The sequence below is a fragment of the Quercus suber genome, unplaced genomic scaffold (genome assembly GCF_002906115.3).
Source record: "Quercus suber isolate HL8 unplaced genomic scaffold, Cork oak 2.0 scaffold_438, whole genome shotgun sequence".
In the NCBI taxonomy this organism is placed as follows: domain Eukaryota; kingdom Viridiplantae; phylum Streptophyta; class Magnoliopsida; order Fagales; family Fagaceae; genus Quercus; species Quercus suber.
In genome coordinates this window covers 639796-654627 of record NW_027069889.1, presented here as the reverse complement: position 1 = coordinate 654627, position 14832 = coordinate 639796, and the positions used below count along the sequence as shown (strand labels likewise).

The window sequence follows — 14832 nt, the reverse complement described above, 5'->3', positions numbered from 1 at the left end:
TTCAGAATCACTTTCAGCTGAAATGGTCATGTCTATACATTATATAAGAGCAACAACATGCCTTAGGTGTTTCACATACATACATAAAGGTCTTTGGTTGATTTTTCTAGTCTACAACTTGCATTCCATCGGGATAAAAACTGTAGAAAGAAATGATAAAGTGAAGAGGGTTGAGTAGGGCATGTATGTGAAGCCTATGTTTTCCCATGCAAGCCTCAAGTATGTCAAACCCTTTGTCTTGCCTTTTCTCTCTATCTGGATGATCATCTGCCCCTCTGCTCTTTGCATGTCTCTCTCTCCCCTTTGTCGATGTCAACTTTCTCACTCTTATGTTGGGTTCTTACTCTTGTTTACTCGGAGCAGTTGCATTTCCTTGGTGTTCTTGATCTTCATTGCTAAAAAAGCCTGTGCTTACAAGCAATGAGGGACATGGGAAAACCATTGACTATCTCCATCGGGTGAAGCTGTTTTCATTAAACTTATCGAGACCAACTATACAGTAACTGGCAGGCTTCCTACATATTTGTTATTCAATTTTTTATTTTGCACTTTAATCTTTAATTGAGTGGACTTCGCCCTAGCAAAAAGAGTGAGACTTTGTTGTATATACATGATTGCTTTGTTGTTTCTTCTCTACATACATATAAATGTTTTGAAATTTCATTTTCTTTTTTCACCTTTGATCAGAAAAACATTAAGTGCAATCAATTAATTGTCTATAGCAATTTCTTTGTATTATGATTGAAATTTTGAATGTTTTGCATGGTAAATAGTTCTGTAGGTTCAGCAATTATTGTGTGTGTATGTGTGTGCGTGTGGATTGAGATAATTTCATCTTTGCTCCTGTCCTAGATAGCTTTGAGGTTCCGCCGATTGAGCTGGCTAATGCTCTTATTGAAAACAAAACAATGCTAAGAATGTCCCCCTTTTATATATATATATATATATAATTGAAATTGAATTGGCTGATGGGACGACTACAATACCTTGGTTCAATCAAACAATTTAAAGGGTTTGTAGGTTCATTCAGAAGAACTTTATGTAAGGTTACAAGAATTGAAGATAAAATTATGAAATTGAATTTCGGTTATTTGTGAAAACAAACTTCGGCCCTATAGCATTTATAAAATTAAGGGCTTTGCTTTTACATGTCAAATTGGTACAGAATATTTTTACAGTTTTTGGATATAATAGTCCCGAAACAGACTTGAATCATTAAAAAAAAAAAAATCCTTCTAATTTAGAGCTTTTTCGGCTATGGGTTGTGCACACGGAAACAATGAAGAATTAACAGTTGTGCAAGTAGGTGCACCTGTTTCTGCTCCCTCAAACAAGTATAGTAGAAGCCATGCGTGGTAAACCTCTTTCTGGTAGATTGGTTGGGTGGCATTCACATCATTAAGACGTTTAACTCTAAAAGTCTAATTAAATATGAACAAAATTTAGGTATAATACATTAGTTGCAGTTTTTTAGGTTTCTTTTTAAAGATTCTGATATGTGGATACTTAAAAAATAAGGTTTCATTTTATGAGAAAAAATTCACATGACAGGATCTTAAGAGGAAAATTTAATGAATTGCACTTAAATACTTTACTTAAGTCTTGCACAATATATATATATATATATTCTACTACCTATTTCAACATCTTCATGCAAAAATACTACTGGGTTTCGTTTCATAGCTATTTAATCGATCCAAAATAGATCATTGTCAGTTTATTAAAACTTTTTAACTATTTTATCTTGCGAAAATGAACTGATAGCCAATTAGTTATGTCAAGTCTTCTTTGTGACGTGTATGCTAAATTGTCAAATCAGTCTGTGCCACTCACACATCATGCAACTGTTTTATGCTTATACTTGAGGAAAGAGCATCAGCGGCACGCTAGAATCACAATTGTGATAAATTAAACGAATTAGTTCTGAAAGTGGGTGGATTAGGATGATTACCCCCCAAAATAAGAAAGTTGCCAAAGCACGTTTGGTTGTTGGTTTTATTTCACTTTTGACTTTGGGCTTGTGCATGTGATGTGATTTGATCTTCTTGTTCCGTTTTTTTCTCTTTGGTAGGTTGTCGTATTTATTAGGTATAGGTCTGGCCATTCTAGCATAGGATCGGGTCACTTTTCATTGTAGCTTAAATTGTTATATTTACCCCAACAAAATTTGGTTCTACTAAAAAATTAAGGGGAAAAAAAGAGCAATAATATTCTCATAGAACTGTTTAAAAAATTCAGATGAGGACAGACATTTTTTTTGCTCACTTCGGCCCATTTTGATTCATTTCGGTCTGATTCATTTCAATCCGCTTTGGTCTATTCGGTCTATTTCGATCCAATTTGGTACAATTCAATCCATTTTAAACAAAGCCAAAACGTTTTGCATATGGATTTTGGACTCTTCATCTACCCAACAACACAATTAGCTAAAGTTTCTTGACTTGCCTAGTTGACTTATATATTTGGATACCAATTAATTACATAATATCCCTAGTTACTTGTATCTCTTTTCCACATTAAATCTAACTCACTCATTATTTAGCCATTCTCCTATTCTATTTCTTTCTTTTTTATCTCTTCCTCTCCGAGAAATCAAAACTAACTTGTTGAATTCAACCATGAACCATCCTTATATATCTTATTCTTCTTAGAATCATTTAACACTTTCCCATCTTTTCAACTTTTTGATTTAACTCAACGATACTACTCTTCCTTTTTCTAATCTCAAATGCAACTGGCTCTTCCACTTTGGAATTTTTATGACTTTCGACCTTCAACCTTTTTGAGCTAAGCTTGCAATGGTTGAGAAGAACGCATGAACGAAATTGGTCTGAGCATCACCAACGCAGTGAGAGGTAGCGTCCTGTGTTGAAAGTTCATCAAGGGTGTTGAGGTTTTATCTGAGAGATGTTAATCCATATAACTTTTTATTTTTCAATCCATATAAAAATTTGTAGTTCAATCCATATTTTTCCTGCACAAGAAGGTGATTATCCTCTATGTGTGGGTAAAAGATAGAAAGATAGAAATTACTTTTATATATTGTTTAATTTTTAAGGAGAACAAATTATCTACAATAACTTTTAGATAATAAATTACACAATACACTACATATCAAAATAATTATATATTCTTACACATTGTGTGAGTTAGCAATTAGTTATTTTTTAAAATATACCCGTAATATCATTAATTAGTTATTTAATAATTTAGAGGAAAAGATACACAAAGTGTCAAAACACCACTGTTATTTCCCTTAATATTTATTGAATAGTTGATGACATGATTAAATTAATTCAATATTCTCATTTCATAATAAATAGATAGGATTTTAAAGACTTATATTAAATTTACCATAAAATTTTTTGAAAACGGTGAAAATATTTTAGATTAGATTCTCCCAAAAAACAAAACAAAACGTATACATTTTGTTAATGGAAGAACGTATTTCATACATCAAATATATGAATCTTTCCTTGCACGACGTGTGAGTATAGAATCTATACACTAAGATAGAAAGTCAGTTACAAGAGCAAAAAATAATTTACTAGTTCTCCACATGCCCATGTTTGACACATGGTATGAAAATTGGGACTTCACCCTTACCTACTTTCGTGATTTCTTGGAAGCTACTATTATTTACGTACGTAACAAAATTAAAAAAAATTGACGACTCAGTTCTTGCTATATTAAAATAATAGACATATATATCATCCCCATCTTCCATAGTTCCATCATCCATGTGCGAGTCTGCGAGAAAGAGAGTAGATAGAAGGAGAACATTGAAAGTTTGGTAGAAAACAAATGAAAGAGTATTATTTAGAGTTGATGGTCAAAATAGCCAATTCCATAGTCACCACATTGACCACAAGAAGTTGCAAGCATATCATAGTCATCATCATCACAATATTTTTCATCTTCTTCACCATCCATTTTTGCTCAAAGAATTTCTGGCACAACCATCACCGCCTCCCTATGTTCACCTTCCACCACAGTTCTTCTGGCAACAAGGACGTCTTTTACTGTGTGGTGTGCCTTCATGAAGTCGTGGACGGCGAAAGGTTTCGAAAATTGCCCAAATGCAACCATTGCTTCCATGTTAATTGCATTGACATATGGTTGGAGTCCAACTCTACTTGCCCACTTTGTAGAAATCAGGTCTGTCTTGTAAGTCATCGTCAGTGTAAACAAGGTCTGCTCCCCCAGTTTCTTTCAGTTTTGGACTTTTTTCTCGGGAAAATATTTAATCCTCTGATCAACCTTGAAATTTCCTTGGTTTTGGGTGAAAACTCAAGGCATATTCTATAGGTTTGTTTCTTATTATGTAACAGCATACCCTCAATAATGTATTGCATATTAATTCATTCATTTAGTTTGTTTTCCTTGAGTAATATTTTACTTATTTGATAATTGCTTAAAGCATCTGAATAGGCATAGATTGTTGCTGTTAGGATTAAGAAAGTTTATATAGGTAATTCCATGGTCGAGTTTCTATAATCCTGTCCAATTATTTTGAAATGACTAATAAATTATATTTTGCAATGTATTTAAATTATTGATAAAATGGTAAAATTTGACCATTCATTTCAATATGGATGAATAATATTTTAGAATTGTTTGGAAAGAACATTGGCCGAAACAACTGAAAAATAATCTTACGCTTCAAATTTATTTACTTTGAAGTGTTTTAATGTAATATGAAATATTTTACAGTACTTATAAAAAAAAAAAAAAAAATTGCAATACCCATTAAGAAGTAGAAGGGTAGAACCAGTAAAATATCGAATCAGCCCTGCTGGATATTTTAGAAAATCCAACCATAAAGTTCAGATTGATAGCTAAATGAATGGATACTGTCTTGTCAGTGACTGAGAAGACAGATATTCATTTGCATAATAGGCTTCTCACCTCAAGACAAAGGACTGAGCAAAATGATAAGGGATCTGAGCAAAATGATCCACCATATGTTAAACTCGTTGATAAGGGATCCCTCCCTTTCTAATACCAATGAGACGTGTATATATATATGTATATATATATTTGAGAGTGAAAAAAAAGAGTATAAAGAGAAGAGAGAGAATACAAAGTTTACATGATTCGGCTTAACGGCCTATAGTTACAAAAAGAAAACCTTAATAGCTATATTTTCGCTATAATTTTAATTCACTAAATTATAATAAATCTTAAGTAGAGTTTATAACTTTATATTGAGAGAAAACTAGTGTTTGACATACTTGGACTTACAAAAGCCCAGCTCAGGAGAATTTGATCTTGGGTTGGGGAAATAGGTCTTTTTGAGTTGGGCTAGCTACACTTTTTAGGGTCAAATTAAAAATGGCATTGGTGAAAGCGAAGTGGACCCAGACCTTACTATTTCCATCTTCTCTAAAAAGAGTAAAAAATACCTCATAATACATAGTTACATACCAATGTCATGACTGTGTCCACAATTATTCGAACCCCATAAATTCATAAAATAAAGTCACAGAAATAAAATACAGTTTCAGATACATGGTCAATTAGGATAAATCATCATTTAGATAATGACATAGATAATATTTCATCTAGTATTTATTGTAGAATTCTAATATGGTGTCAAATCTATCTTCTTAAACAAATAGATATACACTCTTATTTATATTAGAGCAAGCTCAAATTAAGCATGATCAGTTGGGCATCGTTAATGGTTGGAAACCATGTCGTAGACTTGCTCGCCATATCTCCTCGATGTTGAACATGGAGTCCCCACACTCGTGAACATTCCATCCTTCTAAACCATGCAATATCCCAGCAATACGCCAAGCACTCATCACTCTTCTTGATAGCCAATTCTGTTCCATAATGAAACATTTCAACAAACCAAAAGGTAAAATGGAAAATGTTTTGTGATGTTGTTTAGATAAAAAGATTTTGATGTGTTCGCAAATAAATATTAGTGTCAATTCACTAATAGTACAGGGAAAGAAAATGTTAGTACATTGCTAACCTCACAAGAGTGAATGTTCGTAAAAGATTTGGGAGTGATCATTGCTGGTGTGCTATGATAGAAACAATCTTTGCTCATTTTCTTTGGTGGGAATTGAGAAAAAGGAATGAATAATGTTCCTTTTGATGCCTTCAGTTGTTCCTCTTCAGTCCATCCATCTCCTACTAACCATGTCTGCAAAACTCGTTATGTCATTCAAAGTGTTCTAAATTGTAAGGGCTTTTATTTTTTATTTTTTATTTTTATTTTTTCAGTAAACTGTATTTGCTGTACAAAGTGCATTTTTAATAATGTCTCAATATTATACGTGGATCACTAATTCACTATACATCAACCATGAAAAAAAAAGGGTCAATTTCAACTGGCACAATAATACTACTCAATACTCATAACAAAAGCCTACTTTTTTCTTTCTTAAATCCAAAATGATTAAAGGACATGCAAGTAGCTGTCACAAGAAGTCATGAAATGGTTGCAAATTTTACCTTCTGAGCATAACTTGTTGAAAGTATTAAGTTACTTTTCAACTTGGTGGTAAGCCTTAATTGAAGCTTCTCATACTCGTCCTTGTATACTGTTGCCACCTGATACAATTATATTTAATTAGTATTACAAGATGAAAAAACATAGATCGCTAGCAAGTTTTTCCAAATAATTAATAAAATACTCAGATAACAATACATCTTCTCTTCGCATATAATAGGGAGTTTATTTACAGTTAATATTTATAAAAATGTTCACCGTTAATACGAGAGAAAATAATATTACTTATAGAATATTGAATAATTTTTCCTTTAATCTTATATACTATATAGACTGCAATGTATGCTATATATTATTATCACTGTATAGAAATGAATATTTGAAGAAGAAAAAATTGTTTAAACTAATATACTGTAGCCACACTAAAGGAATTCCTCTTTATAATTATTCAGTGTGTCATCTTAGCCAAAAAGGAAAAAAGAAAAAGAGTAAGAAATGGTGAACTTGTTAAGCTAAATGCGGGTTTCAATGTTCTTCTTTCTTTTTCTTCTTTTTTATTTTATTTTATTTATTTGATTTTATTTTTATTTTTATTTTTAATAAAAAAAAGCTAAACAACTTAAAAATAATGTTAAAAAAAAATGCAAGATAGAGACAAATAAAAGAAAATGGAACACTAATTTTAATATAGTTCAGTCATGAAAGCCTACATCCACAAAATCTCCTATTTTTAAAATTTTCCGTGTTGTGCTTTGTTACATAGCTATGGAACATATAATCTCTACGTTTGTTTAATTTGAATATACTATTATAGATGTTGCCTTCCTTTTCCATTTGATTTATCTGATTACTCGGGTCATCATACTTTTTCAATTTGGTTGGTGTACTTTCCTTAACAGTTTGGTCTTCAACAAATAAAAATATAAACATTGCAATGTAGGGCTTCCCATAGCCAACCCAAGCTTTATTTTGAGTAAGGATTTTTCAATTAAATATACCTTTATATCCCTTTCACATAGAGTATTGGCAATGGCATAAGCAACCTTGGTAAGTTTGCCTCTAAGGAGCACTTGGGTTGTTCCTTTTGGAATGCTATTTAGCACAACAGCCACGACTAAACTACTTCCATCCACCAGATTTAATTTCAGCTGAGGGTACCTTTGGATGTAAAGCTCACCATTCCTATTAAGTTCCTCACCCTGCAAAATTTACATTAGGGTTATAGGGTCCATGAGGTTTCTGTGAAAACACATGAGTGTGAGAAGAAGATATAAATATATCTTCTACATTTGATATATGCAAATAAAAACTTGAATTTGCTTGCCTGATTTAGTAGGCCTAGACTTAGCACCTTAACCCCTTTCATTTCAGCATCTAGTATGGCTCTCTCAATCATGCTATTGATTGCTTCCCTTGGCCATTGTAACATGTACTACAATTTATTAAAAAAAAAAAAGGAAGTTAGAGATAAAAATAAAACAAGCTGAATCAAAGTGAAAATCAACCAACGAAAATGGTTGATATGAATAACTTAAAAGAAAAAAGAGAGTTGATTTTTTTTTCTTTTTCTTTTTACTTGTATAGTGTATCTAGGAACCACCCAAGACTGCCATTTGAGCTTTTCGAAGGTGTTTGCCTCTACAACAAACGTATTTCCGTAGATCCATGTGATGATCAGGGACCAAGATGTCATAGGCCACATCAACCACTGGTACCATTTGGAAGTGTGGGGCTTGGAGGCCAAGGTGGCAAATCCTAGCCGTAGATAAAAGATGGACTCCAATGTGGTCAGATGGGCTAGATGTACCACTTTTGGTGACTCTTCAGATCTTTCAAGTGAAGTTTCATATACAGCATCCGTGGACTTGTCCATTGTTCCATAGACGTAGTCATATATAGGCATGAAAAGTGAGTAATTGGTGCGGAATTGGGTGTGATGTAGTGAATGAAACCTGTTGAGTCAATGATTATACACAATTTCATGAAATTAATTCATTTAATAATAATTATAGTACTAATGATTATGATAATATATCGAGGGAATGTATCTTTTGCTATTTACTGATATGGAATCCTGGTTAATTAAAGCGTTTCAAATCAATAAAAACTCAACTCAACTTCACCTAACTAAACTTTAACAAAACTCAAATGCCTTTCAATTGTAAAATTTTTCTCTCCCAAGGGTGTGTAAACCTAGAGGCGAAACCATGAATTTTTGGTTGAGAACCTAAGTTATGCTGATGATATATGTGTGTGTATTAGTGTAAGTCATGTATAAGAGCCAATTTTATGATAAAAATTGAAATCAAGGAAAAAAAAAAAGCTTAAGAAGATCCTTTGGCATTGTTGGGGGCTAGCTCATATGTTTATGGGCCAAAAATTCAAAATATTTAATAATACATATTATGAAAAACTAAAATTTTGGGACCACAAATGAATGTAATTCCACCCCTACGCAAAGAATAATGTTAGGAAACATGCCCAACTATGTACACACCCAAATCCACAATATATTTTTAAGTGTCACATTGAGATTGATCCACCTAAAATATTTTTTTAACAAATACCCATGGTGAAGCTGTGTATAAGTGCTGAAATCTAACCACAAGTTGACACCCAAGTATGTGTGAAATTAGATGTGGGTTTCTCTGAAGGTGGACTGGTGTGTAAAATGACAATACCTCTAACATGGTGCAATGCTCATTGTTAAACAAACAACATGAAAATAGACTACCATGATCTCCATCATGAATAACTCTAATCCCAGTTATAAGAAATTATTATATATCTAGTATATTATACTTGCCGCTCACATAAATGTGTTTCATTTGCATGATTTACAAATAAAATCTACTAATGTGAAATGAGGATGTAACACACATATTGCACTAAATAATTTCACCGTAAATTTGGGAGGTGGAGAGAGAGAGACATTGAAAGGATTTGTTTGTCTGGACATGACACGAACACAACACGTATTGAAGTTTTGGACCCAACACAAACACTACACGTGTTCAAAATTGTCTATCGAGCAGTTTTGTAATCGATCAAGTTCTCCAATAAAGTTTTGTGACTTTTGTCCATATTGAAAGGTCATTGAATTGAATTGAGTTGTTGGCTTTTTTAATTGGTCGGCATACTCTAATTGGACTGATTGGATCATACTGTAGAATATTGTTCGAAAGCCAAAGGAATATATGCGACCTCATAGGTTATTTGCATGCCATATAAATACCCATTAAGATCTACACAGAAGAAAGGAGTCATTACACGTAACAGACATAATTTAGAAAACAAACAAAGATAACTACAACCCTTCAGTTGACAAAATAGGAGTAATTAATGTAAGAAACTTTAGTATTGACAGTGATGTCTAACAAAAAAAAAAAGGGTTGGTGCGGTTTGGTCACTATACATGGCTATTAGTTATTAGCATTTCAATACAATTAAATGTAGTACTACTTTAAAAATACACACCATGTTCTTGTCGGCAAGTCATTTTTTTCTCCGCCACTAGAAGAAAAAAAAAAAAGACCATGTTTTGAAACCGCGGTTATAGATCTCAAAACCAGTGCAATAAAAAAAGGGACCTATAGTGACGTTTTGAAACCGTCATTATAGGTCTCAAAATCGCCGCAACAGGAATAGATGTTACATGCATGCATGCATGCACAAGAGATTGGCTTCACAAAAGTAGAACAAAGAGTAAGAGACTTACGAAGGCGTGTACATGAGATATTTTAAAGGAGGGAAGATGGAGAAGAGCCATTTTGGAATGAGCTCAAAGTTGCAGTGACCCAAGTTGTTCATGACATCAATATACAGTATATAACCAGTTAAGGATACTAAGGAACCAGTTCCGGTGAACACTGTGGTCAACATCGGTATTGAGAAGAGCACGAAATATACTATGTGTTCCGCGAAAGGATGAATCACAGCTGCCATATTAGTTAATCAAATTGGTTAGCTCATATTATTATTTTGAGAAATAACTCTTACATAGACACGCTTGTTTTTAATTGAATCACGATTTCAGTTAAAAACATGCATGTATTTATGGCGTGTTTTACTGTGTATAATAACCATTGATCTATTATTTTTATTTTTTGAAATAAACATAGGCTTTATCAAAAGGAAGGAATCGCAATGTCATTTAAAAGAATTAGGATTTTGAGATATTGGGAAAAATTGTAGACCAGGTATACAAGACATATATAAATAGGCATTATGTGAACATTAAATGATTCTTTTAGGGAAAAATCCAAAACATAATATATTCAGAGAAATGCTATGTCTACAATAATTTTATAATACTTTCACAATAAATTTTAAGTTGCAGGTTGTTACGGATTGTTATTAGTGGAAAAAAAAAATAATTTCAGTAGTATGTTTAAATTAGAATCAATAAAAATTTACTACCTATGAATTTTTGTGAAAGTGTTATGTAAATATTGTAAACATAGCACTTTTCATATATTTATTGTATTGTATTTATTACATATTTTTACACATGAATAACTCATTTTTGCAATAATTTTTTTTTCCAAATTCAAATTTCACTTAGAATTCACATGAAATGATTTTTAATTAGTCATTGAATAGATCTCAATTACAACTTAAGTGAATTTCTCTTATTGTTGTTAACATGAAGTAATAACAATTGTATCAATTTTAAAACTATATTTCGAACATTTATTCACCTAAAGCTAAACCTTAGAGTTTTGGCCTTGAAATAATATTAAGTCCTGGAGAGCTTTTTATGTAATTGTTAGAAGATTGCATTGCTAATACAAATATTTTTATGAAGAACAATAGATGATTACATAAAGAATTTGAACTCTACTTATCAATTTCTAATTAGTTTTGAATATATAGTGACAATAATGTTTCTTTATTTGTATGTTTTTCTATTTGATAGAAACGCTTGCTTTTTTTCCTCTCACACTGTTTGCCTTTTATGTTTTGAGCCTTAAAAGAAATTGATAAAATAAATAATTTTTAATGAATTTCGACCGTACAAGAAAAAAAAAACAATTACGTTTTAAAAGAATTATTGTTTATTGTACGAGAAAAAATTACACTTTAAAAGAAACATTTTTTAATAATTAAATAACGAATAGACATATTAAAGATTTCTCATATTATATTTATACAAAAAGTATTCAACTTCTCTCAGATTTAATATTTTTATTAATAGTGTAATTATTTCTTTTGCTAAGGTGTGTCATTATGTAGGACAACGAAATTATTTTACTTTTTTATTCTGTACATTAAATATCAACATTTTTAATATAATATTTAATTTTTTATATATTTATATTATTCTGAAATTTGAATTATTAGATCTTATTGCAATATATAATGTTCATGTATGTATATTTTTGAATTAAAAATAAAATATTTTAAATTATATAATATAGGATAATGACTACTACACAAAATTTATATGAAAAATTATAAGGAATAAAAAAATAATTAGTTTTACCAATCTTACCAATGAGATTTAAGAATAAATTTAGTTTATGAAATGAAAGGAATATGTCTGGGGATTAATTGGTATCTAGTGAGAACCATAGAATTACCATTTCTCAACTTTCAATTTGTTTCCGCTAATAAAATGAAATGTAAATAACCCGACCTCTTTTCTTTGAAACAAGGAATGCTTTTGGTTTTGTTAGTACTTGAAACAAAACCAATTTTTTTTTTTATAGCAACATGGAGAACACAAAATTGTTTCTGTTAGGAGTGTGTGGTGTGTGTGTGGTATATGTTAATGCTACTGGGCTGCTGTGATGCAACTGCATGCGTATGGTGCTGATGAGGTGTGCGTGTGGTGCTGATGAGGGGGTGCTGTGTCAGTGCTGCTAGAAGTACACAATGTGGCTGTGTCATAGACTGTATTGTAATTGCTTAGCTGGCATTGTATACCTATTCTATAGTGTATATATACCAGTATTAGAAGTGTATCTACATTAGCATTGTATTGTACCAGAGTTAGTTAATGGAGTGAGTTAGGGATGAGTAGGATTGGATTGGCTAGCTGGAAGTTAGTTACTGCTGAGCTATTGAGGGTATTAAACTTGTAGAGTGATTGTACAAAAGATATAGAAAAGATTGTTGTTTTCCTTACCTACATTTTCCTCTCTGTTCTTCCTATCTCTTATTTTCTTCCTTCTCTGTTCTAGGAGGCCTAGCTGTCCTCGAATTCAGCTACCCCAAACGCCGACAAATTTTTTTTGTTTTGTTTTCAGTTTTTTTGTTAAATAGGTGAACGAAGAAATATATTAGAAAAAACATTTCATTCATTAACTTGTAATATACATATTTTTCTTGTAAACATAAATAAAAATTGAATATATAGGTACATTAAATATATTTTTATAAAGCAGTCTTATAAAATTATACTAAGATAACATAAATATGGTATACACTTTGGATATAATAGAAGAAATAACTTAACATATATAGCCATTATATCAACTCTAACTTTCTTATATATATATATATATATTCAAATTCGTGCAATATTTGTAGATATGTCTATTTAATTTTTTTATACTTTATTTTACAATGTTTTTAAAATCTTGAACCAAATAAAATTGCTTATATACTCCATAGCATCTATATTCTGTCATATATTATTAAGTAAATGAATTATAAATATGTTAAACTTAGCTCAATAAAAATTCCCATCAAACCAACAAATGAAGTGACTCAGCTTTATTTGTTGTTGGAGGAACAAGCATAATAAAATGATCTTACATGTAATAGGTTCAGTGACAATGGAAGAATGGTGGTGGGAATGATAACGAGAGTAAAGATAATGATGGTGTAATGCTCGGTGAAACCAGTAGTAGAGGAACTCCACTGGACCCGCATGAAGCAAACTTGTGATAACCACACCATTTGTTCTCCACAAGGGTAGTTTATGACTCTGAGGGATTGTCATGTATGCTATATAAAATAAGATCCCATTGAACAATATCTGGTCATCCCTATAAACCAAAAAATAAAAGTGTTAATATTAGTGAAAATAATATATCAATGACTGTGAGTAAATATGTGTTTGTATTATGTGTCCGTTTGAGAATAGTTTATTTGGCTTTTTATTGAATTTTTTTAGTTAAAGATGTACTAAAGTATACTTGCATCTTAAAATTTTTTGAAAAAGTGAAAAAATGTTGGAAAAAGTAAGATTTTAAAAAGCTAAACATAAAAGCTAAAAAAGATAAAAACTGAGTTTATAAGCTAATGCTAAACGGACCCTATATATAATATGAAATATATATATATATATATATATATATATATATTTCTAGAGATTCTTAGGGATTGAATGAGGCACTTATTCGAGAAGTACCTTATTCAATCTCAAAGAATCTCAAGAGCATATACCATGAAGCATGCACCTTTGAGAGCAAGCAAGCAAGAGTTTTACTGACCAATTTCTTTCTCTGTCAACTTGCTCGAATTCGATACTTTTGTCTACAATTCTATTTTTGCCTTTGGCTGTTTGGTAACGAGAAATAGAAATCCATATCTGATTGTGAATCATCCTCACCAAAAGGAACGGGAATGTGAGAAAGTAGGTAAGGTCTGTTTCGCCTTCTCCCTTGACTGTCATTGAGTATGAGCTATGAACCACCCATGGGACCAAAATCACATACTTCCCAACCAGAGGCCAAAAAGAAAGTTAAAATACTAAAAATGCATGTATATTAAAGGAACAAAGATTTCAAATTAGTATCTAGTGTCGCATTAACAACATAATAAATAAATTTATTAATTATTTTCTTGTTTTATATTTTAAAAGTTAACATATCCCTTATAAAAAATATATAGTAAAAATTTGTAATAACAATTGCATCATATGAAACAAGTTTAAACAATTTGTGTTGTCATATGAGTAAATCAAATATACATATAGAAATTAACCATTCTAATAAAGACTACACTTATATGATGGTGAACTTTTTTCATAGCATCCTAATAGTCATTAATATAGATCAAAAGTGATCCTCAGATCCTATGATGAAGGGATTATCCATGAGAGGAGCAATTAATATACCTTAAAGCTCCCAAGAGGCTTCCAAGGCCAGTCAGTCAAGATCCCTGGTTTGGTAGCCATAGTTTTTAAGCTTCTTAAGGTACCTTCAACACTGCTCTGCGCTTTGTATGCATGAATTTGGAGTGCTATATATGATGCTTTTTCTACTACTGTACGATTACTTCATCGTAGAGAAGGGGTCATGAATGCAATTGTCGATTCCCTAACTACCTACACAATAGTACAATAGGTGTGCTAATTATTGACTTATTAATACTACCGTTATTAATTAATAGTAATATTTAATTAATTAGGT

At 31.4% G+C, this 14832-nt stretch overlaps 1 protein-coding gene across 3 annotated transcripts; it reads right to left on the bottom strand.

Annotated features, from left to right (window-relative positions):
• Positions 1-5580: 5580 nt before the first annotated feature.
• Positions 5581-14597, bottom strand: LOC112030629 (very-long-chain aldehyde decarbonylase CER1). Of its 3 annotated transcripts, XM_065762017.1 has the most exons (11): positions 14538-14597; positions 13912-14135; positions 13232-13464; positions 10324-10407; positions 10188-10212; positions 8046-8421; positions 7794-7901; positions 7468-7668; positions 6472-6570; positions 5987-6160; positions 5581-5831 (listed from the first exon to the last, which is right to left on the bottom strand). In XM_065762017.1, the coding sequence occupies exons 1-11, from the start codon at positions 14595-14597 to the stop codon at positions 5667-5669; spliced, it is 1749 nt and encodes a 582-aa protein (XP_065618089.1). In that variant the 3' UTR covers positions 5581-5666. The 3 variants fall into 3 exon arrangements, with proteins under 3 accessions (XP_065618089.1, XP_065618088.1, XP_023919069.1); XM_065762016.1 differs by having other exon boundaries at positions 6463-6570; positions 10188-10407; XM_024063301.2 differs by having other exon boundaries at positions 10188-10407.
• Positions 14598-14832: the final 235 nt, after the last annotated feature.